Below are 14,138 nucleotides of genomic sequence, written 5' to 3'. Positions count from 1 at the left end.
TTCTTGATCTGAACAGTAAAAATTCCAGGGAGCTACATACACTTAGGATATGCACCCTTTTCTGTATGTATGTCATACTTTCATTTTTTAAACTTTATTTTGGAAAATAGAAAGAGCAATGGTCTTGGAGCTGGGAAACCTGATGCTGCCACCAAGTCCCTCTGCAATACTGAAAGTGTCGATTTAATTCCCTGGGCCTCAGTTTCCTCAACTGTAAAAGGAAGCTGGATGAACTCTCGTTGGCCCCTTCCATCCTCTAGACTCTGAGACTCAACTCTGACTGAATAGTTTGCTCTCTTTTTGCCTGGAAATTATTTGTCAGGATATATAACATCATAATTATACAAATTATATATTTTCTCCTCCAGCTATAACATGTCCCTGAGATTTTATTTTGCTTTCCAGAATTTGCGCAGAAATAATTATAGCAAAGCAGAAGTATTAAAGGGGTCTCTTTTAAGTACAAATGAGAGCTACAAGGGCTAGCTATTTGCAGAAGAAGTCAGTGGACAGGCAGGACATCACATTATAATATCACGCTGGAAATGCAGTAAAGGACCCTGCCACATAAGGAAGAACCATCATGAACCCTTTCAAAAAGCAACCCTGTTTTGCCACCACTCCTGCCCGTGCCTGGGAAGGACAGCCCTCACCCGGGAATGCAGCTTCTCCACCTCCTAGGTCATACACTCAGGGGAGTCATGGGTCCTTTGTAAATAGGGGCTCTTATGATGAAGTGAAGAGAGACACAAGCATCCCCTTGGTTCTCACATGTTGTGTGTGTGTGTGCGTGTGTGTGTGTTAGAGCCTTAGAAATTGGAACGATGCTGGAGGTCCAGGTGTCCCACCAGCCTAGCTGTTGCTTTAGCGGGTAGAGTCCCCAGGAGCACCTCTGAGCCTCTGAGGGTGGTGATTTTCTCACTTGTGAGCACTGTGACCCCTGCACAGTTCAAAGGACTCTAATGGAACATTTTGGAGTTTTTGTTTGTGTTTCCTCTGGGGCTTAGAGTTTACCTCTTGGGCTCCTTACAGCTACATTTTTCAGCAGTTTTCTAAAAGTTGCCTCCATGGAACAAATATTTATGAAGTGATGTGACTTCAGAAGTGAATGAGACAGACCAGCTCCCTGCCCTCATGTCCTTCATCTATTGGACAGAGAGACCTGGAACCACTCATCTTGTCCTCTGTGGGAGTGATAGTGGAAGTTCACAACAGCCCTAGAGGAGGCATTCTTAGCTCCAATTTACAGATGAGGAAACTGAGACTCAGAAAGCTAAAATAACTTTCCTGAGACATTACACGGCTAGTAAGCAGAATCCATTCAACCCCATTTTGCTACAATTCCTCCATGTATGGCCCCTGAGACGAGGTGGTAAAGCACGCCCATCTCTTAGAACAGGCACTGGCGAACTAAGTCATGTGGTCCAGCTGTCTGTTTGTGTACACAGAGTCTTATTAAAACACAGCCACACCCACTCGTTCACACATTTTCTTTGACTGCTTTCCCACTGCAGCAGCAGAGCTGAGTAGTGGCAACAGAGACCTGACCGCCCACAAAGACAAAAATATTTGCTATCTGGCCCTCCAAAGGAAAGATTTGTCACCCCTCCTTCACAGAACGTATTAGTCAGGGCAATGTAAGCACCTGGAGCAAACCCTCCAATTTTAGTGGCTTAACATATTTTTCTAAAATTTTATTTCTCCTTAAAAAACTAAAAATAAAGTTGCCATATTATCCCGCAGTCCCATTCCTAGGCATATATCTGGAGAAAACTCTAATTCGAAAGGATACATGCACCCCAATGTTCATAGCAGCACTATTCATAATAGCCAAGACATGGAAGCAACCTAAATGTCCATCAACAGATGAATGGAAAAAGAAGATGTGGTACATATATACAATGGAATACTTCTCAGCCATAAAAAAGAAAGAAAGAATGCCATTTGCAGCAACATGGTTGGACCTAGAGATTATCAAATTTAGCAAAGTAAGTCAGAAAGAGAAAGACAAATACTATATTATACCACTTATATGTAGAATCTAAACTGTGATACAAATGAACTTATTTACAAAACAGAAACAGACTCACAGACATAGAAAACAAACTTATGATTACCAAAGCGGAAAGGGGGTAGGGGAGAGGAGTTTGGGATTAGCAGATACAAACTACTATATATAAAATAGATAACCAACAAGGTCCTACCGTATAGAAAAGGGAACTATATCCAATATCCTATAATAAACCATAATGGAAAAGAATATGAAAAAGAATATGTATATATGTATAACTGAATCCTTTGCTGTACACCAGAAACTAACACAACATTGTAAATCAACTATACTTCAGTTTTTTTTTTTAAAAAAAAAGCGTATTTCTAATCACAAAATAGCCTAGATAGGGTGTTCTGGGCAGAGTTGGAATGGGATGCCTGTTCCAACTAATCATTCCTCTCAGGTCATCCCGGACAGAAACATCCAGCCGGCAGACAAGGGAAAAAAGAGAGGTTCACACACAGGAGATTTTTATGGGCTAGATATGAAAGTGGCATCCATCACTTCCACCCACATCCTATTGGCCTGAACCCAGTCACATGGCTGTATCTAACTGCAGAGGATATTGGGCAATGTAGTCTACTGTTAGGGCGAGGAAGAAGAGGAAACAGGTTTTGGTGAACACCTAGCAGCCTCCACAACAATCCCTAAATGCTAATTGTTCTTACACCCAGAAAAAGTCTCTTGTTTTGACTTTGTAAATCTGTTTTACACCTCACATAGAGTATGCATGTGTTTAACGTTTTTTTGATTCAGTCCTTATCTTTTTGGGATACATACTGAAATATGTACCAGTGAAATGATATGATGTCATGGATGTGCTTCAAAATAATCTGAGAATAGAGAGTGAGAATACAAATGAGACAAGAATGGTCATGAGTTCTGTTGAAGCTGGGTTATTTATTATATTCTCTTTAGTTTTGTATATATTTTTAAAATTTTCCATAATAAAAAGGTTTTTTTTTAAAAGAGTACACTAAAACTACTCTTTGCTGTCTTCCAACAGTTTTTAGAAAAAAATACATAGTAAAAACAATAAAATCCTGACCATAATAGACTACAAGATTGTCTTCAATGACATTTACTATAGGTACACTGGCTTATTAATTTCTCTTGCTTTACCCAACTATTCCAGTAAAATAAGCTTGTCTGCAAAAGAAATGGACCGATAATAAAAGATAACGTCTGTGAGATAATAGTATAATCAAGACAGAAGAGTTAATATTCCTAGGTCAGCTACTTATAGTAGGAACAGTTTAAGAAGAGTTAATTTACTGGGTAGGGTCTGTATAAAAACCACATTTGTTACATTCATTAAATAAACATGAATTTAGCATCTACTCCATGCAAGGCACTGTGCTCAGCACTAGAAATATAATGATGAGGAGGCAGCCGTCCCTGTCTTGAGGATTGTACTTGTCAGGACGGGTTGAACTAGCTGCATAGCAAACATCCCCAAATCACAGTGGCCTTGAACAACAAAGCGTATTTCTCACTGTGCAAGGTTAAATGCAGGTATTCCTGGTAGCTCTCGTTTGAGCAGTAACACAGAGATTTGGGCTCCCTCCACCTCAGAGTCCTCTGCCATGTAGAAAGCAAAGAGAGAGTGTGATAGATGATCACTCGGGTTGTTTTATGGCCAGACCTGAAAGTGACAGAGCTCTCCACAGTCCCATCTAGACCCAGTGTTGCTGGAAAATGTCCTCTAGCTGTGAACACAGGAAGAAGAAAACTGGATACTGGGGTAAGGGGGATGCACTCTGGAATGTTCTACCATAAAGATGACACAGGTTTAGTGAAAACGCAAACATGCAAACAGACCCATTCTACTAGGGCATAGTAAGATCAATAATAAAGATATGAATAAGGTGCTGTGGGAACTCTGTAGAAGGAGGTAGGATTTTAAAAACTTGTATCAGCTATTGGTATATGATTTCCTAAATGTGCTTGAAACTTAATTTGCTTGGGCTACTAAATTTGTAATTCTTTTTTCCCAAAAATTACAATCCAGTTTTCCCTAACTCCTCAAAAGTAGAGCACTGCTGGTAGCCTGTTTGGCAATGGTAGTCACAGAGCATGGAGGTTTATCAATACTAGTTATGTGTACTTACTAGAACATAAACTCACCTGGAATCTGGATCTCACAGCATGTAAGAATTTTAATAGAATTCATTCATACATTTGTTCAACATTTTATAAAGACTTCTGTCCCCAAAATTCAATTTACAATTTTTACAACGTTTTACAAAGACTTTGATCTCCAACCCTCCTTTTACAAATTTACGAGAATTTACACTCACTGCAAAGATTTCTCTCCAAGGTTTTTTTAAAAGTTATTTTTCCTTGGGATAGAAAAATGTTAATTTTAGATGAGAGTAGAGGTCGTTGAGGCTCACATGTGGGGACTGTGTGTGATGGAAATGCAGGATAACAGCAGTAGCACCTGGATTCTAGTTTAGACCAGCCTGCCTCAGGCAACAGGAAAGTCATTTGTCCCTGTGTGCCCACATCACAGTCTGGCACAACTGGGGGTGAGAGCCAGCATTAAACTCTCTCTGCATACAGGATTCTAGTTTGCCATCTTAATTTATATATTCCATCCATGTGCTGATTATCCTGCACTCCCCCACCCTTTTCTAAGTGATTCTAATTAGAAAACACGCAGGAGGAACCTTGTGGGATCGCAAAACCGCTGCGATCTCCTCTTTGATCTGCCATCTGAACCAGGGACCGCGTATTGTTTCCAATTCTTCCCCAGCGCTGCAGTTGACAATTATTGGCATCTTAGAGCCTGGGGATTGCAGTAAGATGCCTGACAGGACCGGCTGCCTAAACATTTAAAGCACTCACTCCCTCCAAACATCTCCCCCTTCCCAACGTCCCCCACAAAAAAAAAAAATTACTGAAAAGGAAAGAAATCGAATGCTTTAAAAAGCTGTCCATTTCTTAATAAGATGCTAGGGTTGGTTGGGGTTTTAAAGATGCTCACAACGCATCTCTAGAGTAGCAACTAGCCCTTCTTGACCCTGACACAAATAAAACCAACCAGCATACCATACCTTAACCACTGCCACGGTGGCCCGAGGAACTTTCGGAATGATGAAAATGTATTTTTGTCTTAATTTGGGTAAGACTTGGGTGAGGTGCCTTGCGTAAAGACGTGAACTCGGAAGGTAGTTGACTTAAGAACCTTACTTCAGTTTGTAGGGATGGGGGCGGGGGGAGGGGGCGTGCCGGGGAGAAAGGTTTGTTTATTTATTTAATTTCAGTCCCCAAGGGAGAATGGAGAGGATCCATTCCGGGGACACTGGATTCCAGAATGCGAATTGGGCTTGGAAATTTGCGAAATTTGTGAATGCCTAGGCTGAAGGCTCCGCTCACGGGGAGGAAAGGACTGGGCGGGCACAGGGGAGGAGGGAAGGAGGAGGGGGAGGCGGAGGAACAGCAGTATAAAAGGCCCCAGCCAGAGCGAGCGCCAGCCACTCCGAGCCTCCTGGAGAAGGCGGGAGCTGAGCAGGACGCGCCGGTGCCGCTGCGGTGATCTGAGCCCGGCACTGGACCCGGTTCTCTCTTGCATCCGAGGAGAGGACCCCTTGCCCTCTGCTCGACCCTCGAGCCCTTCCACTCGCCGGCTGCCCCCTGCAAGGCATGAGCTGCGCTCGAGAGCCCGAGGCTTCAGCGCGGTCATGAGGCGCTGGCCCGGGAGCGGCGGCTGTGCGACGGCAGCCCCCAGGTCCCCTCCGGGCGCGGCGCCTCCGGGATGAGACCCCCGACACGCGACTGCCTGAGCTGAGATTTACCCCCAGTGCCCCACCTCCGTTCTGCGCGCCTGAGCCCGCGGGCACTGGGCCCCTGCAGCTTCCCGCCGAGACACCTGCGCCCTGGACCAGACGGACGCCCAGCGAATCGGACTCGCCTGCCTTCCCAGGCTCTACCCCGCGCCGCGGGCGCCTGAGCAGAGGTGCTCAGAGAGCGGGCGGCCCACCGTGCGGGAGCGAGTGTCAAGACCTTTCTGGAACGAAACTCTATCTTCTCCCTCATACATACGCACGCCAGCTTGAGGGAGGGGCGCACAGTCGCAGACAGACACCTGGCTGGTCCGGCACCCTCTCCGTCTCCAACACCACAACTCCCAACTCCACCTTGTCAATAAAGGTTTCTAAACTCGCCCAGGCACCCCCCCCTCCGCCCCGCTACCCACAGCCCCGAGGCGCAGTGCGCACAGGGCTCGGCCCTCGCCGCCCAGAGCGACCTCGGCAGCGGTGGCGCACAGCCCAGCAGGCGGACGCGGACTCTGGAGGGGCGCGCAGGTCACCTCCAGACAGTGACAGCCCCCGGGTGCCGGAGCCCCCATCCAGAGCCGGCTCACCCTAAGACTCGGCGGCGGGGCGGCGCGGCCCGCGGCCCGAAGGAGCGCAGGGAGGAGGGGAGGTGGTTCGTCGGGTGAGTGGCTCCGGGCGGCAAGGGCGGGGGAGCCCAGCGTGGAGGTAACTCTGGGCCGCCACTGAAGCCCTCCTCCTCCTCCTTCTCCTCCTCCTCCTTCTCCTCCTCCTCCTCCTCCTCCCCGCGCTCCTCTGGCGGCCGCTCCCGCTCCAGCTGCGGCGCCGCGGCCACATCTGGGGCGCCCATGTGCGCTCGGGGGCTCGGCTGCGCCCGCCCCGCCGTCGCCCCCGCTGCCCCCTGCCCGCAGGGTGGTCCCCGGCCCGGCCCGGGCCCCTGGCGGCCCGTCGTCCCCACCGCCGCCGCCGCCGCCGCCGGGGAGCGCCGGGGTTTGCTCCGCAGCCAGCTTGGACGCCCCCGGCCCCGCCGTGGCTCCGCCGTGGTGCGGCGGCGGCGGCGGCTCCTGCTCCCCCGGCCCGGCGCGCCCCGGCGCGCCCAGGGCCAGCCCCGCGGGCTCGGGGAGCGGGGCCCCGGCGGGGGCCGAGGCGGGAGCCGCGCCGCCGGGCTCCCGGGCTCCGACTCCTCCTCCCCCGCCGCCGCCGCCCGCCGCGCCGGGTCCTAAAGCCGCGCGCCTCAGGAGGATGGTACGCCTGGCGGCCGAGCTGCTGCTGCTGCTGGGGCTGCTGCTGCTCACGCTGCACATCACGGTGCTGCGCGGTTCGGGAGCCGCCGACGGGCCGACCGCGGCCAACGCCAGCCGGACGCAGCTGCAGGTGAGCGCGCTGCTGGAGAGGGGCGCGCGTGGCAGCGGGGAGCCGGGTGGCGGGGAGCTGACCTAGCTAGCACCTGATGGTAACGAGGAGGCGGGTCCCCGCCCCACCGAAGAGCATCTGTTTTGGCAGCAGTTTTGCCGGGGCCACAGATCTCCGGCTGAGGCGGAGCGGGGTACGTGCCTGGAGGCTGGACCGCTTTGGAGGTCTGGCAGGCACGCTCCTCCAGGTCGTCTGTCACCAGGTACCTGAGGGTGCTAGCTTGAGATGGGCGGAGGAAGTGTGGAGTATGTCTGTGTTTGCTTTGGGGTGCTGCCACTCTTTGGTTACCCTTTAGAGACTGAGTAACGTTACTCTGGAAGGAGGGGGAAGCGGAAGGAGACTTTAGGATAAATCCCCAAACTGGGTTTGGGAGGAAGAACCCCAGTGAATCTGCCCCCTCACAAAGCTACGCAAAGGTCAGCAAATAATTTCCCCGAAGAGAATGGCCAGACATCCCCTGTTCGCCCACGTGGTCCCCATGCCTCCCTTATACCTCCCCAGCCAGGCGGAGGGCGTGGAGTCAAGCCACCGGTTGTACTTTGGCCCGGCGTTACCTGGGGCTTTTAAACTTACAGCAAAGACTTCTTCCAGCGTTCTGCCCCTGTTGAAGGTCTCCTTAGGAATGGAATTCTGATGGTCTGTGCAGCTCCAAGGCAGGGGAGGGGGTCGCAACTGGGGAGCGGGTAGTGGGCGTCAGACAGAAGAGGAATTCTCTGGTTTCCAAATAAAGGATTGTCCAGGTAGGGATTTCCTGCCGTTGTCTTGGGAAGAAGCGCCTTTCCTTGGCTCTGTCAGACGTGTGACAACTGTCAACTTGGGGCATGGGTAGAAGTCAGCAGGGATTTTCCCAGGAAGCAGCGGGAATTCTCTCCTAAAATCTCCTCCTCAAACAAGCCCCTCTAAAACTCTTTATGTCTAGATAAGCATTATTCATTGTTCCCAAAGGGCTTTAAGACCATTGCCCCTATTAGTTCATTTCTCACATCTTTATGTAATTTGTTGCCTGAAAACCCTACTGTTGTAGAGAGAAGGAATTCACTTAAACACTTCCACAGTGCTTACCATGTGCTAGTTTTAAGTGCTTTACAGAATTTAACCGATTTAATGATGTACTATGCTGTTAATATCCTCCCCTGATAGATGCAAAAACTGAGGTACAGAGGTTAAGAAACTTGCAAGGTTTACACATTCCAAACTCTTGATTAGTTACACCATGTTTTCTCTCTGCCAGGATGTTATATAGACTAAAGCAAGGTGATCCTTACACACAAATGCAAAACCAGGAATGAAAAAGTATGCACCCCAGAGCCTAAAGTTCTTTTAAATTGGGAACATTTCCGAAAATGTCCTAACTTTATGAGGCCCTCTTCTCTTCTCCTGTGGGCAAACAGGTACAGTGACAGCCTGACGGGATTCCTTTGGGGAAATTGAAGACACCCCATTCTGTAGATGGTGGTACACCGACACACTCTAACACTGTAAGAACAATTCCTAATATCTTCGAGATTTCTGGAAGTCACATTTTATACATGATGCTTTCTTTTCTCGTGGACTCATGAAAAGCTGTAAAAATGATGTTCTATGGAAAAGTAAATTCGGCAGATTCCTTTATGAGGTGTTTGCTATCATTAGAATAACCTAGGCTTGGCCTTTTCTGTTTGACTGGTAAGGTGATGAGAGAAGCAGCTGGTGGATGTGGCAACTGCAAAGGGGAAGTGGATTAAATTCTCAAAAGAGCGTGTGGCTGAAGAACTGTCCCAAGAGGGCAGAAGAAATGGGGGATTTAGAAAGAGTAACGCTCCTAGGAGTATCTTGGGTCCCAAGTAGCTGCTAATCCATCACCTTTCAGCTTGTTTTGTAATTGTGTTTGGTTATTCTGTCCACTCAATGAACTTATTCAGGCAGAATGATGAGTTTAACAGTTTAGTTCATAATTTTACTCTCTTTTGTAATTTGTTATTATAAAAGTTTTATATTCTTCCTGACTGAAGTTATTTCTTTGGCCCTCTGACGCTCCAAAGGTATTATGATTCAAATGGAGAGAATATATTCCTTCAAGTGAGGAGGTCTGCAAAAGACATTTATTAGTTTATCGTTTTCAGGGCCCAGGATGTTAATTAGCTAGTAGCAGGTGTATTTGAAAACAAAATTGTGGATGCCATATTCTTTCTGTTTACCGGTCATGTTTAACCTATCTTTTTTTTTTTTTTTCCGCTTCATTGGGTCTTTGTTGCGGTGCGCAGGCTGCTCATTGTGGTGGCTTCTCTTGTGGAACATGGGCTCTAGGCACATGGGCTTCAGTAGTTGTGGTGCTCAGGCTCAGTAGTTGTGGCCCACGGGCTCGAGAGCACAGGCTCAGTAGTTGTGGCACCCGGGCTTAGTTGCTCCGTGACATGTGGGATTTTCCTGGACCAGGGATTGAACCCGTGTCCCCTGCATTGGCAGGTGGATTCTTAACCACTGCGCCACCAGGGAAGTCATAACCTATCTTAACTAACTACATTTAAACTTAAGTTTGCTGCCTCTGGGTTATCTTAAGCTGCTAAAATCATTCTTTGTAACCGGAAAGTTCATCAATCCTTATATTACATTATTTGTGTTGTTATCTCTGTTTAAAATATTCTGAAATATGAGGCTGGAGTCAGAAATACACAATGGTAGCTTTCTTTTCCCAAATTGTAGTATATTTGGGAACATTTAAAAGAGAATGCACCTTTATTAGAGATCTGGCATATCAAGGGCACCCAACAGTAAGAATAACAATAGTAGCTAAGATTTGTCAAGTGCCTTTTATGTGTCAGACACTGTTCTTAGCACTTTTCATATATTTTCTTTTTAAATCCTCACAAAAATCTCGTGAATTAGGCATTATCGTTATCCCTGTTTCAAATGAAAAAACTGAGGTTGGGTAACTTGCCCACAGCTGCAGAGCCAGAAGCTGCTTAATTTGTTGTTGTTATTTTATAAGTTTAAAAATCTTTGAAGAATATTTGTATTCCAAGTTCTTGAGAAAGTCATCCTGCTGGCTACAAAAGAGAAAAAGTCTTTTAAGAATTTACATTTTCTTTCTTTTTTTTTTTCAGGGCTTAGGTTTTGGGGGTTTATTTATTTATTTATTTTTATTTTTGGCTGTATTCGGTCTTTGTTGCTGTACTCGGGCTTTCTCTAGTTGCGGCGAGCGGGGGCTTCTCATTTGTGGCGGCTTCTCTTGTTGTGGTGCACGAGCTCTAGGTGAGCGGACTTTAGTAGTTGTGGCTCGCAGGCTCGAGAACGCAGCCTCAGTAGTTGTGGCGCCCGGGCTTAGTTTCTGGGTGGCATGTGGGATCTTCCCGGACCAGGCCTCAAACTCGTGTCCCCTGTGTTGGCAGGCGGATTCTAACCACTGCACCACCAGGGAAGTCCCTAACAATTTACATTTTCAAACACATCTTGACAGTCTTATTGTGTCAAATGTGAGCATATCTATCTATCTAAATTATATATACATACATAAACACACATATATAAACATGATCTAACATGATTTTTTTGGTAGTTTCAACATAGTAGGAGATACGTTTTTTGACTCTGTAAGTGACTGTCTCTGTACTCTTAGGTATACTGTTATGAGGTGGTAGTAAAATGCTTTGAACACACTATTTCTAGTGGTTATGTGGCTTATAAAAATAATAAATAATGATGTTAGTCTTTGTACTGTTTTCAGTATTTTAAAACATCTAATAAGAAATTTTACAGTGGTCAGCAACAGCTGTATACAAATGCACAGAAAAATCAACTTTTTTCACTTTTGAATGAAATCTTATCTCCTCTGGTGTCATGTTGATCAGATACTCAGCTTAGTTCTTTCATATGTCTTTAATTGATAATAGTAAGAAAACAAATATATATATATTAAAAAAGCAGTCTGGAAGACAGAATATCCCAAAATATAGAACCACAGGCAATGATAAGAATAATGATAATAATAGTATCCCTTTTACTTGAAATTCAAATGAGTGTCTCTCTACTAAATCTCAGATTCAGAAGCATGAATTTCTACAGATGTTACATAGTAAAGCTAGAACTCATTAAAACAATGAGATTTAAGGAAGTGTTAGAAATCATCACATTGATCATTTTTACAATAACATTAAAGCAAACCAAACTCTGAAATGTAACTAAATGTCTTTGTTCTCTAATTCCTAACTACCATCTTTATCAGTACATTCCTCCGTCATCCCTCTACTTGCCTTCAACAAAACTGCTCAGCATCTTGTACTCACTGCTTCAGACTCACAAGTTGATCTGAGCTATATTAATAACAGTAAAAGCAAAAGCAACATTTATTTGTACTTAATGCTACTGAGTTTCCTTACAATGACCCTATGAGATAGATAGTATTTATATACCCATTTCACAGATGATGAAATTGAGACCTGGAGAGATTTGAGTAACTTGCCCAAGGCCACACAACCAAGGTTGGCAGGGCCAGGATTCAGACCCAGCGAGGCAGGAATTCTTGTTCCAGTTCATCAACAAGATGCCTCCAGCTCTGATACAAGTCAACAGCCATTGTGTTTCTCGTTTCATGACTTGCCTTGCCCATTTTCCAGGCAGGCTGTCTGCTTTTATCTCAGGTATTCTTTATAAATTATGAATAACTGTCCCACTTAGCTATTGCTATATAACAAACCATCCCAAAGCACAGTGTCTTAAAACAATCACATTTTATTTGCTCATGACTTTGTGTGTTAGCAGTTTACCCTGAGCTCAGCAGGGTGGTTCTTCTGCTGACCTTGCTTAGGATTATTCATGTGGCTATAGCTTTCTGTTGGCTTGACGTGGGCTAGATGGTCTAAAAGGGCCTCACTCCAGACACTATAAAACTCTTAGAGGAAAACATAGGCAGAACACTCTATGACATAAGTCACAGCAAGATCCTTTTTGAACCACCTCCTAGAGAAATGGAAATAAAAACAAAAATACACAAATGGGACCTAATGAAACTTAAAAGCTTTTGCACAGCAAAGGAAACTGTAAACAAGATGAAAAGACAATCCTCAGAATGGGAGAAAGTATTTGCAAATGAAGCAACTGACAAAGGATTAATTTCCAAAATTTACAAGCAGCTCATGCAGCTCAATATCAAAAAAAAAAACAAACAACCCAATCCAAAAATGGGCAGAAGACCTAAATAGACATTTCTCCAAAGAAGACATACAGATTGCCAACAAACACATGAAAGGATGCTCAACACCACTAATCATTAGAGAAATGCAAATCAAAACTACAATGAGGTATCACCTCACACCAGTCAGAATGGCCATCATCAAAAAATCTACAAACAATAAATGCTAGAGAGAGTGTGGAGAAAACGGAATCCTCATGCACTGTCAGTGGGAATGTAAATTGACACAGCCCCTATGGAGAACAGGATGGAGGTTCCTTAAAAAACTAAAAATAGAACTACCATATGACCCAGCAAACCCACTACTGGGCATATACTCTGAGAAAACCATAACTCAAAAAGAGATAGGTACCACAATGTTCATTGCAGCACTATTTACAATAGCCAGGACATGGAAGCAACCTAAGTGTCCATCGACAGATGAATGGATAAAGAAGATGTGGCACATATATACAATGGAATATTACTCAGCCATAAAAAGGAATGAACTTGAGTTATTTGTAGTAAAGTGGATGGACCTAGAGTCTGTCCTACAGAGTGAAGTAAGTCAGAAATAGAAAAACAAATACCTTATGCTAACACATATATATGGATCTAAAAAAAAATGGTTCTGACAAACCTAGGGGCAGGACAGGAATAAAGACACAGACATAGAGAATGCACTTGAGGACAAGGGGAGGGGGAAGGGTAAGCTGGGACGAAGTGAGAGTGGTAGTGTATATATGGACATATATACACTACCAAATGTAAAATAGATAGCTAGTGGGAAGCAGCCACATAACACAGGGAGATCAGCTCAGTGCTTTGTGACCACCTAGAGGGGTGGGATAGGGAGGGGAGTGGGAGATGCAAGAGGAAGGAGATATGGGGATATATGTATATGTATAGCTGATTCACTTTGTTATAAAGCAGAAACTAACACACCATTGTAAAGCAATTATACTCCAATAAAGATGTTAAAAAAATAAAATAAAAGGGCCTCACTCATATGTTTGATGGTTGGTGCTGGCTGTCACCTATGCTCTCTCTTCATCCTCAAGGAAGTTATTCCACATGTCTTTACATGGTGGACTCAGAGCAGCAAGAGAGTAAATCAGAAATTGCAAGGTCTCTTGATGAACTTGGACAACTTCAGCCACATTCTACTGGCCAAACATACCACTTGGTCATCTCACGTTCTAGGGGACCAGAAATAGACTCCTCTTGATGGGAGGACCAGCAAAATAACATTGCAAAAGAGTGTGTATTCAGTGATGGGAGGAGTCATTGTGGCTGTCTTTGCGAAATAGCTACCATATTGACCTTTTATCTCATATACTTTGCAAATGTTGAACCAATCTTTCACTCATTTTTTAACATTGTTTATGCTACTTTTGGCCATGCACAAACTTTCCACTCTAAATATAATCAAATCTGAATCATTTCCATTATGACTTTTTGTTTTCTTGCCTTACTTGAGAAAGGGTTACTCAAATAAGGATTGTCAAAATCTTTAAATATATTTTGTTCTAACAGTTTTATAGTGTTTTTGTTGTTGTTGTTGTTTAGAACTACAATCTACTTTGAAGTTATTAGTGGGTTTTAGGTTTAAGATAAAGATATAACTTTGTTTTTTGTCCAAGTGAGTAGCCACTTCTATCATATTTGGTAAATACTCCATTCTATATTTGTTGGTACAAAATATCAGTTTTATCACATGTTAAACAAATTTTCACATATATGTTAG

At 44.9% G+C, this 14,138-nt stretch overlaps 1 protein-coding gene across 1 annotated transcript in view; it reads left to right on the top strand.

Annotated features, from left to right (window-relative positions):
- Nucleotides 1–6,996: 6,996 nt before the first annotated feature.
- ISM1 (isthmin 1) overlaps nt 6,997–14,138 on the top strand; it is a 90,759-nt gene continuing 83,617 nt past the window's right edge. Inside the window, exon 1 of the mRNA XM_030872554.3 lies at nt 6,997–7,206. Coding sequence (XP_030728414.2) covers nt 7,075–7,206 — 132 coding nt within the window. The 5' untranslated portion in view covers nt 6,997–7,074. The remainder of the gene's footprint in view (nt 7,207–14,138) is intronic.

The sequence above is a fragment of the Globicephala melas genome, chromosome 15 (genome assembly GCF_963455315.2).
Source record: "Globicephala melas chromosome 15, mGloMel1.2, whole genome shotgun sequence".
In the NCBI taxonomy this organism is placed as follows: domain Eukaryota; kingdom Metazoa; phylum Chordata; class Mammalia; order Artiodactyla; family Delphinidae; genus Globicephala; species Globicephala melas.
Note: the sequence above shows the minus strand (reverse complement) of the source record. Positions and strands in the feature narration are given on the sequence as shown.